At 55.8% G+C, this 13,707-nt stretch overlaps 4 protein-coding genes across 4 annotated transcripts; 1 reads left to right on the top strand and 3 right to left on the bottom strand.

Moving 5' to 3' along the window:
• Positions 1-433: 433 nt before the first annotated feature.
• On the bottom strand, positions 434-1,537 carry EX895_001454 (uncharacterized protein; the record flags this gene model as incomplete). Its single annotated transcript, XM_029882053.1, has 1 exon — positions 434-1,537. One exon carries the CDS (start codon positions 1,535-1,537, stop codon positions 434-436), a length of 1,104 nt encoding a protein of 367 aa, XP_029741654.1.
• A 1,357-nt stretch (positions 1,538-2,894) lies between these two features.
• On the bottom strand, positions 2,895-5,315 carry EX895_001455 (uncharacterized protein; the record flags this gene model as incomplete). The annotated part of the gene is made up of 1 exon (XM_029882054.1): positions 2,895-5,315. The coding sequence occupies one exon, from the start codon at positions 5,313-5,315 to the stop codon at positions 2,895-2,897; it is 2,421 nt and encodes an 806-aa protein (XP_029741655.1).
• Positions 5,316-9,811: 4,496 nt separating this feature from the next.
• EX895_001456 (uncharacterized protein) lies at positions 9,812-10,960 on the top strand (the record flags this gene model as incomplete). Its single annotated transcript, XM_029882055.1, has 1 exon — positions 9,812-10,960. One exon carries the CDS (start codon positions 9,812-9,814, stop codon positions 10,958-10,960), a length of 1,149 nt encoding a protein of 382 aa, XP_029741656.1.
• A 221-nt stretch (positions 10,961-11,181) lies between these two features.
• On the bottom strand, positions 11,182-12,846 carry EX895_001457 (uncharacterized protein; the record flags this gene model as incomplete). Its single annotated transcript, XM_029882056.1, has 1 exon — positions 11,182-12,846. One exon carries the CDS (start codon positions 12,844-12,846, stop codon positions 11,182-11,184), a length of 1,665 nt encoding a protein of 554 aa, XP_029741657.1.
• Between the last annotated feature and the right edge of the window lie 861 nt (positions 12,847-13,707).

Consider the following 13,707-nt stretch of genomic DNA (forward strand, 5'->3'; position numbering starts at 1 on the left):
CCACTGTATCCACGTCGACATCAAGCTTCCTTACGTCCAGTAGCGGCTGCGCTGCATGCTGGACAAGCGAAATCTGCCTTGTGTTGTACGACTTGGGTTCATTTAGAAGCACGGAGTGTCGTGGGCGGGTGTGTTCGTGACGCAGGTGTCGCGATCTCTTGCTTGTCCTTCGCAGTTTGGGTCTCAGCCGACCGGGTTCAGCCGACCGGGTTCGTTGTAAAACTCTTAGCACAAAAGTCACATTTCTCTGACCTCTCGCTCTCTTCTTCACAGGGGCGTTCCAAGTCACGAAAGGTCCCTTAAACGAGGCAAGAGCCGTTGATTAAACGGATCAGAGGTATAGTGAGTTTAGTATAGTTACATGATGGGATCGAACAACAATGAGCAGATTTACTGAGTCGAACACAAAGAAGAGCGGCTTTTCTATCGCTACTTAATATTGGGGCATGCTGACGGTGTCCGAGTGGTCGATCAAGTGGTCCAGCGTCTCAACACGAGGCAGGACGGTTCCAAAGAGACGATCCCAGACGCGAGTCTGTTTGCCGTAGTTGCCAGACTTCTTCCAGCCGCGCGAATGGTGGTTGTCGTGGTCCTCGATGACCAGATCGACATCAAACCTCTTCATGGGGAAAAGGTCGAATGCGGGGGCGGTTCCGGTGATGCGCAGACCCGAATGGCCAATGACCTCGATGAACATGACGTGGGTCCAGCAGATCATCCAGTCGAAGAACGACATGTTGAAGATGGGCGTCAGCGTGAAGTAGGCGAGAACAGGAACAAAGACGACGTCGAACCATTCCTGCTCCATGTCGGCGTAGAGCGTGAGAGCAGGTGTAGGGTGTTTTGCGGTGTGGTGAGTTCGATGGAAGCGCCACAGTGCATCAGACTCGTGCATGATGCGGTGGTACCAGTAGAACCAAAAGTCGACCGCAACGGCGAACGCGGGGACCATGAGCGGCAACCAGGGCGACAGCGTCATAGGTGCGTCGCGGTCGTAAATCACCAAGGTGGCCGCTGCAGGTCGGAAGAGGGCAACCATGATCAACGAGTTGAGCACCTGCGAAACCTTGAGGTCGGGAATGCCATCGCGCGATGCCTGCGGTTGGAGGAAGCCACGCTGGCTGGAAAGTTTGCGGAGCGCGTTGATGAGATTGCTACCAAAGAGACTGATGTAGACGGACCAGTAGAGAATGTTGGCGATCGGGTGGAGATTACGACCTGCCCACTTCGTGTAAGCGTACTGGATGCCGATCGCGGGCAATACGCGCATGGCAATCCAGAGGTGCAACTGTGCGTTGTTCCAGACGGGAACCGGATCGTCCTTCTCGTGCACGGGGGCAGTGGAACCCTCTGGGATGAAATCTAGGCCGATGATATGGCACAAGTAATGATGGAGCTTCCAAGACGACTTGTTCTCTTTAGAATGCCATGTAGACTTGAGCGGACCTTGCGAAGGACGAATGGGTTGTGGTGCACGCTGCGGCCTCTTCTTGGCTGCAGCAGCGGGAGTTGCTGAGGTACTGGCGGTGGCCGACATCGTAAACGGCGTGTACAGGGAGAGTACTATAGCTCCGAGTTGTGGCGTAGAGACTCGATGGTTTCAAGATGAGGTATACTATGGTGGCGGAGGGAAAGCCGGGGAAGTGTCGCACGCAAGGACACCAGGGTATATATGGTTTCGGCCCATCACAGGCAATGCGAAGGTCTCACTCACTCCGTCGAAGAAGCACAAACATGCAAAGCGCAGGAGAGAGATAGAGAAATCAATGCGGGGATGACTAGCGTCCAAAACTGAGCCGCCCAAAAGCAATTTTTGGGAGCCGTATGGAGGAGCAGCGTGAAACCGACTCGGTTTCGGCGTGGAGGAGAACAAAGCTCTAAATGAAGCGAGAGGGTCGGCAGCCGCAAAGGGCGCAGTTTGGCAGACGAAGTTTGATTTTTCACAGTCGCTGCGGACCGTCTCGCGTGAAAAGGATTATCGGCTGCCTGTGCGTGCGTCACTGGCTCGAATTCGCATGTCTGCTTCAACCCACTAGCCAGCCCATGGACACTCTGTCGTGTGAAGACGACCCGCAGCTCGAAAAATCTCCGAGCGCTCACAAACAGAGCAGCAACTGTGACAGGCGGCAAAACGGTCTCTCGTTTCGCAGCTGAGGTGCCACAGGAGCTACTTCAAGTTTCTGCCACTCCAGCCACACGATGCCCACGTCAATGCTCGTAGGACCAACCCGTGAATGCGTTGACACCATTCGAATGCCAATTTACGATGGCAGCAGTGGAACGCTAGTAAGATAGAGATACGGTTTTGCCACCCACTCTGGCTTGCTCTCGGCTAGAAGTTGCTGTCCCTTTTCCATCCGCTTCTATTGAGCAAGAGCCTCGTTCACTCGCAGACGAGGCACAGCCTGACAAGACCAGGCTGCCGAACGAGCTAAACATTGTGGACCTCGCGGAGGACGAAGCACTCTCGTACTGTATTGTTCAGGCTTCCAACGTGGTGACGGATGCGCGCCTTGCTGTGATTTAAAAACCGCGTCACAAGCGTCGAATTTTTCATTGCGCCCACTCTGCGGCTGCCCAAGTCCATCGCTGTTGAATGCATGTGAAATTTGTCTCATGCCCGATCAGATCGGGTACCAAATCCACTCCGCAGTTACAGATCAATTTCGTTTTTCGAAATAACTTAGCTTTACCCCTTTTTTGGGCGCGGCGTCTGTCAAAGACTGCCGGGCTCACTGCCACATCCAATTTTCTCAGCACGACAGGCACACGCTCGCATCGTACTAAGCAGTGGTATATTTCGGCATTGGGTGCATGTCCAACGACAAAGGGAGCAAGAACTAACGTTTACACCGATGCACCGCGAAGACCAACGTATATCGTTCGCTGTCTTCTTACCCAACGACGATGGGGGACACCTGACAGTAGTCCAGGTTGTGGACAGTCGTATCCGGGTTTCCAGCCCAGATAGGGAAGGGACGAGCCTTTCCGCTACCACCGAAGACGGCGAAAGTGAGGATGAAGACGATCGTCTGTGTACCACCGTCCAAGGCGGCCGAAAGGATGTAGTTGTACTTGTTGAACCACCTGGGGCGGTACTTTCGTAGGTAGAACTGCGCGAAGAAACCAATGACAAAGTACATGGTGATCGAGGCGTTGATACCGACGAAGAGCCAGCCCATGTACCAGGCGATGATCGAGAAGTTGAAGTAGCTCCAAGCACGGTGAGGCCAGATCTTGTTGCCCAGGTACATGGGGATGGGCACGGCAAATCCGATGAGGTAGGCAAGCGTAACCCACTGGTACTTGGCACCGACCGAGAACATGTCCTTGGCGATAGACCATGCGATGGCGAGCGTGTTGAACTGTTGGATGTTCTGACCCGACCAGATGTTGGTACCTTCGACTGACTTGAGGATGGTGGCTTGGTTCTGAACAATGTCCGTCATCATGACCCAGTTCATCAGAGCACCGACGAGACATCCAATGACCTGCATGGCAAAGGTGCACATCGGGCTCAAGTGGACGTACTGGCCCAGCTTCAAGTCACGCGCAAGCGTGAGACCCATCGACATGGTGTTGTACGTGTAGCAAGTAAAGTAGAGGTTGGCAAGGGGGCGTCCGGGGAAGAGGTAGCCGGCAAGCATCTGGCAGATGGGCTGCAAGTTGAAGCCAAAACCCGTGATACCAGACTGAGCACCAAAGAAGAGCATGAACACAAACGTGAACATGGTGCTCATGACAAAGCCCCACCAGGGAAGCGTCGACTTCATGACGTACAGGCAAATGATGCCGACCACCCACGAGACGATGAGCGAAGCACCCCACCACCACATGGGCGTCTCCTTGTATCCGTTCTTCATCATGAGCTTGTAGTGAGGGTCGATGCGGTCATCATCCAGCGCGGCCTGAGCCCAAGCAGCCTGCTCCTCCTCGGTGCTCAAGCGCCAGAACTTGTACCAGTTAGGCTGGCTGAACATCTTTTTGAGCTCTGAAGGGTAGGCCCAAGCCCATCCTGCCTTGATGTCGTCGTAGTTCCAGAGCAACATGTGGGTGAAGCAAGCGGTGAGACCCAAGTTCGAGGTGATCAGGTAGCCGAGGTACGAGCCCGTCAGCCAAGGGATGCCCTGAGCGTGCAGAGCATCCTGGTCGATGAGGAACTCGGGCGTCATGATGGCCGTCTGGTTGTAGACGAAAGCGTTGGTGCCGTTCGAGGCGCCAGTGAAGAGCTCCTGCGACAGGAAGGGGAAGTCCTGCGAACGGAAAATGTTGCCATAGTAGAGACCCATGAAGAGGATGATGCAGCCGAGGTAGCCTACCAGGTTGTTGAACATGGTCTCGAGAGGGAGCCACATTGGGGAACCAAGACCAGCAATGTACTGCCAGTCGAAGCAGATCGAGAGGAAACCAAGACCCTCGTTACCGGAGGCGCCACCGAAGAGGTTGGTGAAGACCTGGCTGTCCTGTTTGGCAAGACAGAAGACCGAGACACCCTCGAGGACAGGGAAGATGTACTCGGGGAAGATTTCCCAGACAAGCATGATGCCGGCGACAACCCAGAAGAGCTTCATTCGCTTCTTGATGACAGTCTTGGCGCTAGGACCCTTGCTGCGGTGGAAAGTGTCGAGAAGCGAGGTGAGGGGCAGGTTCGAAGGCCAAAGCATGCGTACAGGTCGCACAACGACGTTACGAAGGAGACCAGCGACGGTGAAACCGAGAAGCTGCGACGACATGACCAAAAAGATACCGGCAGCCTTGGAAGGGTAGCCACCGTAGAAGAGCTGCTGGGCGGCGAGAGCCTCGGTAGCAAGAGCCGACTGGGTACCAGCGGAAGCCATTAGGGTGATGGCAGAGTGCTCCTTCAGGTTGAAAGGGAAGGGGTTGAGAAGCTTGCCGATGCGACCTTTCCTTGGGATGACAGCAGACATGAATTCACCGAGAGCATAGGCGATGACGGTCAAGAAGACAAGAGACACGTAGATGACCTGAGGCTTAAAGTAAAAGATCTCCTGCAGAACCGAACCGAAAACGGCGAGTCCAAGGCCTAGGAACCACATGCGGAAGGTCCAAGGGCTGAGAGTTGGGTCATCCTCGAGCGTCAAAATCTCCGTCACGATGTCGGCGGCATTGTGCACGACATGAACCTCCTCGGGCTCAGGACCTTCACCGGCATACTCGGCATCGGCGCGGTCGCTCTTAAGGACATAGCCGACGTTAGAGACCTCTACGCCATCCTTCTCAGCAGACTCGTGCTTGAGCTTGTCCGAGCTGGTGTCACTGTCAGCCACTTTGGGCTTGACGTCTATGGGATCCATGGCGAAGAGGGGTAGGTGGAAGGAAAAGGGGAAAGGTGAAGAGAAACTTGAGGAGCGACGAAAGAGTGGCCGGAGGACGGATTGGGTATATATTGGTTTGTCTTTGGCCACCTTTCGAGGGACACACTAAGCAGATTGGGAGAGGAATCGCAGTGTCTGATCAGAGTGTCGGCCAACTCGCCAGAGTCACACGCTCCTTTGCGGTCACACAGCGGCACATTCGCCCTCGATACGAACCAGGAACACGACACCGACTGCTCGCATGTGACTTGCAGGTTGTAGAATTCGGCGTGCGGACTCGGAAGACGCTTCGCCGTTGATGCGAAGAGCGCTATGGGTAGCGTATCACAGGTCGAAGAAAGAAGCAGTCGTCAAGAGACGGTGGGAGCGTGTGACAGGGTAACAAGGGTATTCTCTAGGCCGCTCACAACAGAGATCCAGCGACACAAAGGCTGTGGTGTGATGCTGTTGTGAGGCAATGCAACGCGGTCCTGCGGTTGTCGAATGGGAGGGTGCTGCAGCAGAGGCGGCGTTTCGATGAGCGTTGGTGAGGTGACCGGTAGACTCGAATGCTACAGACCAGACCATTCCGCTCACATGCCATGCTCTTATCGCGTGCCTCCCTGGAGCAAATTCGCACCTACCGCCCAAACTGCACAAGGTCCTGCACGCCTGTTTGCACGGTGTACAAGATTTTACCCTTCTCGACGCTTGGAGGCTCGAGAGCACTGTTTTTCTCTCGAGAACGGTGAAAGGCTGTCCGGCGGGACGGAGCAGCATTGGACGAGTTGAGCGGCAACAAGGTGCTAGAGTGGCCACGAGCTGTCATTCCGCCGGTCTATCTGAAACTGAAGGTTCGATCTACCTCACGCAGCCAATTGGCGGCCAGCCAACCAACGAGATGCTGGGAAGAGCTGAACAACGTTATCTGGCGGGCTGTGGGGTAGAATGGACCGCTTGGTGATTGGTCGAACGAAGCAAGCGAGGCTTGAGCTCGTCCGATCTGGCCAATGAAGGACGAGAGAGCGAGCGAGGAGTCGAGTGGGTCGGTGAATGCCAGCCAAGTCGAAAGAGAGGAGGAGCTTCTTTTCGGAGGAGAGTCTTCCGGCGTCAAATACGGCAGACGCGGCATGAAGCGGCATGAAGCGGAGCCTGCATGAACTCAACCAGCGGCCGACTGGCAGAACTCACTCTTTCCAGTTGCGCCATTTTTTTCCTGCCATATTTTTCCTGCTCGCTGCCACGCGGCGAGATTTGAGATTTTGAATTTCAATGAGCAGCTCTCGATAAGCGATAGGAGGTCACTGCTCCGAGAGCGGCCAGCCCGTACTGTACTCTTGTGCTTGTCCAAATCGTCGGTCCGATTCAGGTGTGCCATCTGGATCCATCCTCAACCCCAGACCCACCCGGCTTATCGCAAAACAGTCTCTTATCCGTCGGTGGGCACAAGGCGATCTGCCCGATCAAGCCCACATGCTTGAACGAAACATGCTGTAACTCACGCCTCGTTAGCACGCGGTACTTCTGGCGTCACTTGTTGTGCTCGCCGGTGAAGAGCACCCAATGGCTGCAGGGAGTGGAAAGACTGGTATACTGTAGTCTATCTCGTCTTGTAGCGGGGTTTGAAAAATCATCTCTCTTGACCGCCGGCCCAGGCCGTGGCAAGCACCGGCACGAATCCAGGCACGCAAGACCATCGTTCTCGAGCTTCTCAGAATCCACTGCTTGGACACGATTCGGAGAGCAAATTGTGAATAAGACGGCGAGTGGTTCGCCCTCAGATATAAGCTTACCTGTTCCAGGTACGCAGAAGGCCACTAGACTGTAACGGTTCGAGTTGAGTTGGGCATCGACAGACAGCGTCGCCTTGTGTCGACAGAGCCAAAAAAAAAAAAAAAAAAAAAAAAAAAAACTTGCAGTTCTGCAGGTTGCGGCCGGCACTGACACCATAACATGCCGCCGGCACGTTGACGTCCGCACCTTTTGCATGTTGTCCTGGCAGCCTAACTCTCTTTCCTGTCTCCACTGCCATCAGAGCAACCTTCTTCAACGGTCAGCACTGTAGCATCGAGCGGTGTGCTTGTGTTCCCAGCTGCCTGTTGTCGTGAGTTTATGGACCCCCTATCTCGGCACCTATGCTTTACCATGCGGCAGGCCTTGAACCTCGAAACGGATCTCTGTCTTCCGAAATCGTTGCAGTCGAGGCTCGTCGCTTGTCACATGTTCAAACCAATCGTGATCCTTGCTTTCTATCACGATCTCGACCGCATTGGTGCCAATCACAACTCTCTTCTCCTCTCGCGGGATTGCAAGGGTAGTCGCTTGCACGTCAACCAATCCAATTGACCCTCACATGACATCGTTCGTCGTGGATTGTATCGGAGACCGTCAAGACCGAACAATGCTCGTCTGTTATCTTCCTGTGCCAAAGACAACCGAGAACGCTTCGAATTGTGGCTTGCACCGTCGGCACGGCCTGTCATGCCATAACCCACTTATCTCGTATCGGTATCGTCGTGCTACAAGATGCAGGTACGCCAATGATTTGACTGAAAACACCGGCTTTGTGGGGTAAGATAGATGATGGCCGAGCCTTGCAAGTGTCCGTCAGGTTTCTAAGCAACAGAGAGCCGGGTATGCACCGTTCGCGCAGAGCCAATTGATTATAAGCTTATGGGTCAAAGCAAGTCGCAGCGAAGGTCCCGAACAAGCTTGTCTTCTCAGAACAGTAGCACATTACGGCATTGCTTTAGGGTTTTGTCCACTCAGGATCTCGAAGAGGCAACAGGTCCATCAAGTCTTGGTGTTGCAGCTGTGATCCGTCACAAATCAGACTAAAATGTCTTGGTGTGCACTTGCGAGATGCCTCTTTGGCATCCATACCTGTTCCAGGAACGATATCCGATGCTGAGATTGTCGAACGCCCGATTTAGCCCTGATGGTTGCCAACAATGATCTCCCTTCGAAGCATGCTGATGGGCTGTTGATCGTAAGGCTTATGGTCACACATCAGAATTTGTTAGATCATACAAGTTTCTCTCGGCTTTCGGAAGACCCCAAATAGACACCGATTTTCAAGCTTTTTCTGCACTTCGGGTTTTCCTGACACTTCCTAACCCTCCACCCATTCTTCTCACGCCAACACCTGCCCTCTCTCCCTCACACGCTAAGTACCTTTGAAGCCATTCTCAGAGACGATGGCGGACGACGCAAAAATGGAGGATCGCCTCGAACCCTCCAGTCCCGATGCAAAGAGAGTCAAGCTGGATAATGGCGCATCTGACTCTGCCATTGGTCGAGCAGAAATGGAAACGCGAATGACGGAAGCTCGAGCAGGTATAACAGCCTACATCGCCCCTGATCTGCCTGGATTCCAAGGGATCATCAAGCAGCGCTTTACCGACTTTATGGTCAACGAGATCGACCTTGCTGGGAATGTATGCAGATTGACTTCGTTAGATCCGCCCGCTGGGAAGCTGCTGTCGCAGCTGCGGCCTGACACGGCGCAGGAAGGAACGGCGAACACAGTAGTCCAGGAACAGCCTCCGACTGTGATCGATGAAAGCGCTTGGCCATCGGATGCCGACACGAAGCTCGCAGCATTCTTCTCCGTCGACGCGATCGAAGGTATCAAGCAGATGTGGGCCAAGGGCAAAGAAGGTACTAGCATGGCCACCGGTGCCAACGCAACCATCGTTTCCGCAGCTAGCATCATCACCAACCCGCTCGAAGACAAGACCCAACGTACACAGGTGCACAAGCTCATTCGAGAGCTCTTCCACGGCAAACTGGCGACCGACTCGTGCCAGGTCCGACCACGTGGAGCAGCCGCCGCCGAGGAGGACGAAGACGCACGTGCCAACGGAGTCAGCAGCAGCAGCAATGACGGTGCAAGTGGTGCTTCGACACGCATTGCTGTGCGATGGGCGAACCGCTCCGATAGACGAGCGGGAGATGGGCTGTCCGAAGAAGCGACAAGTTCGCCACCATACATCCACTTTCTGCTGCACAAGACGAACCGCGACCATCAAGAGGCTATGGGCATGCTCGCCGAGAGCTTGCGACTCGGTGGGGGTGGTGGCGGTAGGGGCCGCGGGAGAGGCAGGGGTGGATTTGCAGGGAGAGGCGGAGGCAGACCACCGACAAAAGACCTCTCCGTCGCAGGTACAAAGGATAAGCGCGCAGTGACGGTGCAGAGGGTCTCGCTCAAACGCAACCGCAAGACGCTCGAGGATGTGTACCGTCTAGTCAATGGGATCACCGCCGATGTGTCCGCATCCAAAGCGAAAGGCAAAGGCAGAGGCCGAACGGTGCTGGATGCAACCACCACGCGCGCCGAACGCGGGATTCGCATCGGACACCTCGAGTACGCCCACCAACCGCTCAAGCTCGGACAGCTCAAGGGCAACGAGTTCACCATCACTCTGCGCAACGTCCGCCCCTCCACCACCACTGATTTTGCCCAAGAAAAATTCTTCGCGAGCGTCCGCAGTTCGATGGACGTGCTCCGCGATCGCGGCTTCATCAACTACTTTGGCATGCAGCGCTTCGGTACCGGTGCGATCCCCACGCACCACATCGGCATCCTCATCCTCAAGAACGACTTCAAGTCCGCCATCGACTTGCTGTTCGAGCCGCGCACCGCCTCGAGCGCAGACGCCGACGACGGCGACTCGCTGGACTTGCTCAGAGCGAAACAGCTTTATCGCGATGGAGAGCTAGACAAGGCGTACTATGCCATTCCGAAGAACTGTGTTGCCGAGAAACACATTTTGGACAAGATGCGCAGTGCCAAGTGGAACAAGGGCGATTGGACGGGGGCGTTTAGCAATGTGCCAAGGACGCTGAGGTTGATGTACGTGCATGCGTACCAGTCCTATGTATGGAATCGGCTGGTATCGGAGAGAATCGCGCGGTTTGGCAGCTCCCAGGCGGTGGAGGGGGATCTCGTATTTGCCGACCAGAGCGAGGACGATGTCTGGCAGTCTGAGGGGGCCGAGGAAGTCGCGGGAGGCGATGCCGGAAAGAACGGCAACGACGATGGCGACGACGACGACGACGACGACCTGCGCAACGGCGGCGGCGGCGGAGGCGGCAAAGCGGGGCCCCTCGCCACCTGGCAGCGTCCGATCAAGACCCTCACAGCCTCCGACATCACCACCTCGCACCACTCCATCTACGACGTCATCCTCCCGCTCCCCGGCGCATCCATCGATCTGCCCCCAGGCTGGATGTCGGACCTCTACACCTCGATCCTCGCCACTGACTCGCTCACCCATGCACAGCTCACCTCCTCCCGAATGCCCGAGTACCAGCTCAACGGCTCGTACCGCCGCATGCTCGTCAAACCACGCGCTTTCGACTACCGCATCACCACCTACACCGACCCGGACCTCCCGCTCACCCACACCGACGAAGAAGTCTGCCTCGACCCCAGCCTCTCCCCCGCCCCCGCCTCTCAACCCGAATCCTCGGACGCCGATCCCAAGTTCACAGCACTGACACTCAAGTTCCAACTTCCCTCTTCATCCTACGCCACCATGCTGATGCGAGAAGCGCTCAAATCCGACACTTCGAGCTTCAAGCATCGTCAGATGACACAGAAGAGCGAAGATCAGCACTTCAAGCGCTCGACCAAAGCCTGATCTTGGAAAGCATTACCAGAGAGACATACACAGATACAAATACAAAAGTGAAAGAGAGAATCTTATCTTGACAATCAAGTCGGGGCTTGCCGAGAAGAGTGACCTGAGTAGGCGATCCAAGAGCCTCGGAAGCTTTGCCTGAATGAAGCAAGGCGAAAAACGACAGTTGACACCAACTCAAGAAGCGGAAGAAACGAAACGAAATTCCACAACATCAGCACTCAAGCAGCCTGTTTCTTAACACGCTTCTGATCAAACGTGCTCGAGGAGCCGTCAGAGGAGCGTTTGCTGCGCACAGACGTAGGAGTAGCTCGCGCTGCTGACGCCGCCTTGATTGCACCACCAACACCGGCGCCCGCAGCAGCAGCAGGCGCGCTGGCGCTGAGAAGAGTGGCATCGAGCGAGTTGATGGCTCTTCGACCATCGACGACCACAATGTTGTCCATCGGATCGGTGGTGCGTACAGCGCGTGGCGAAGCGTGCGGGAAGGGCGAAAGTTGCGATGGTGCTGGACTGCCGGAGTCGGTGCGAATGTGTCCTGGTCGTCCAGCGCGTTTGAGCGAGCTGGTCGAGTCGGTCCTGGCAATGGCACGCTTGGCGAGCGTGGGAGCGGCGGCAGACGCAGCAGGTGCAGCTGCAACAGCGGCTTGCTTCTTTGACGCGTTGGGCGAAGCTCGTTGACGGCCCGAGGCAGCAGAAGGCAGCGACGCGAAGCGGCCAAAGCTGGCTTGTGGCGATCCAAGCGATGCGCTGAGCACGGGCGGAGGTTGTGCGTAGGCCCAAGAGGAGGTGGGCATGCCAAAGCGGGCATTCTTGCGGCTCCACACCGAGACGAAGAGAATTCGCTTCATTTTGCGATTGTAGAAGAAGGCAAAGGTGGACCAGAGCAGACCAGCGCCAGTGCCGTCCAATTCGTCCTCCTCGTCATCGTAGCTCGCGTCGTGGTAGGAAGAGTAAGATGCGAGGCTCAAGGTGTCCATGGAAGGCCTCCTCCTCGCGTCGAGGCCGGCACGCGAGAGAACCACGTTTCCGTCGGGCCCAATGGTTGCAATTGCGTGAGGAGCTGGCTTGCCTCCGGCGAGACCGTTGCCGTAAACGTCCTCGTCAAACATGGGCGCATCCTCCATATCTTCGTCATCGTCATCGGCAGGGCCGTGCGTTCGTGCACGCGGCGTATCTTCACGTCCGCGCATGCCGTCGTCGTCATCCCAGTACTCTTCATCCTCGTACAAGTCATCTTCACCAAGATCGCCCTCCTCTTCGGGCTCTGCGCTGGCGTGTGGGTCCGAATTCATGTCGGGGTGAAACGTGTAGACCTCACAGTCAGAAACATTCATGATGTCGTCGAGGATGTGCGAAAGCGCAGGATGGGTGATGAGGGGTGGCAACGATGTCGTTCCTCCTCCCGAGCTTGGCGATTCGCCAGCCGTGCCGAGCGCGAAGCTGGGCTCTTCAAATGAGCCGGGGAAGGAGCTATAGGAGCGCGGCGCATTGGACGACGTCTTGAGACTGAGCAGCGTCGTGCTGAGCGAGTTGAGCACCATGGCTGGGCTCATCTCCTTGCGGAAGTCGGCCGGGTTGACCTCGCTGAAGTCATGATCGGGGAATGCGACGTTGAGCGTAGCGATGAGCAAGAATAGCGTCTTGCGAGCGGATGCCTGGTCGAGACGGCCAAAAGGAGATGCGAGCGCCGCCTCGAGGTAGTCGGGCGGAGAGGTGGAGGCGGAGCGAAGATATGAAGACTCAAGACTCTTGAAGAGACGCTTCTCCTTGGAAACGGTCTTGCAAGAGTATGCCTCCATGCGGGTGAAGACCTTGCATTCTGCCGACTCGAAGGTGAGTGCACGCGAGAGCAGCTCGAGCTCGGGATACTCGAGGTACTTCATGGTCGGTGGTTGCGAGCGAGCGAAATACGTGCGAGCTGTAATCGTGTTGAGTTCAAAAAAGTCAGGGACAAGTCGATGAACATCAAGGTAAAGCAGGAAGCAGGAAGAGAGCAGTCTCGAAACAGGACAAGGACGGTATGGTCAGCAAACGCTGTTGCATTTGAACGGGCCGTTGGTCACTTCGAAAGTGGTACATGACGGAATTGAAGAACTCGCTCCTGTTTCCCATGCCAGCTGATAGCGGATCCGCGTGTCTGAGTGCTGCGCAGCTAGTGAGCCGGAACGCTTTGGGACTGGTCGTTCGCTGCGCAGGCCAGATGCGGGGCCGGGGTTGCGGGATGGCCAACAGGTGGCGGCTTCCAGAGGATGTGCAATTACTGCAAGGTGGACGAATGGCTCTATAATACTCACGCCTAAACTCGGAAGGTAAGCTCTGTTAGAAGAATGATTGAATGATCAATCGAGCGATCCGGGGAGGAGAGGCCTGACGGGCACGTGGTGGTCGTCAACGTGAGGGTGGGTTGAGTTGATTTGCGGTGGATCAGCGTAGTGCGCTGTGCAAGGAAAGGGTGGAATCTGTGCGGGGAGAGGTGGGGACGATGACCCTACGCGTGGATCGCGCAAGTCAGCCCAGGATGGAGGGGAAAGGAGGAAAGAGGCAGGATAGGATCACCGAACACGCCTGGATTGGGTGCCCGAGATGGAATGAGATGGGACGTATCGCGTCAATCGCGATGATCTCGTTGTCGTCGTGTCAGTCTTGAAGAGTGATGGAGACGATGATGATGATGATGGTCGAGAGGAAATGAGTGCGGAGAGTGGAAAGCGGAGCGCGTTGTTTGATTCACCGATTCATTGATG

This window comes from Sporisorium graminicola, chromosome SGRAM_11 (assembly GCF_005498985.1).
Source record: "Sporisorium graminicola strain CBS 10092 chromosome SGRAM_11, whole genome shotgun sequence".
NCBI classification, from domain to species: domain Eukaryota; kingdom Fungi; phylum Basidiomycota; class Ustilaginomycetes; order Ustilaginales; family Ustilaginaceae; genus Sporisorium; species Sporisorium graminicola.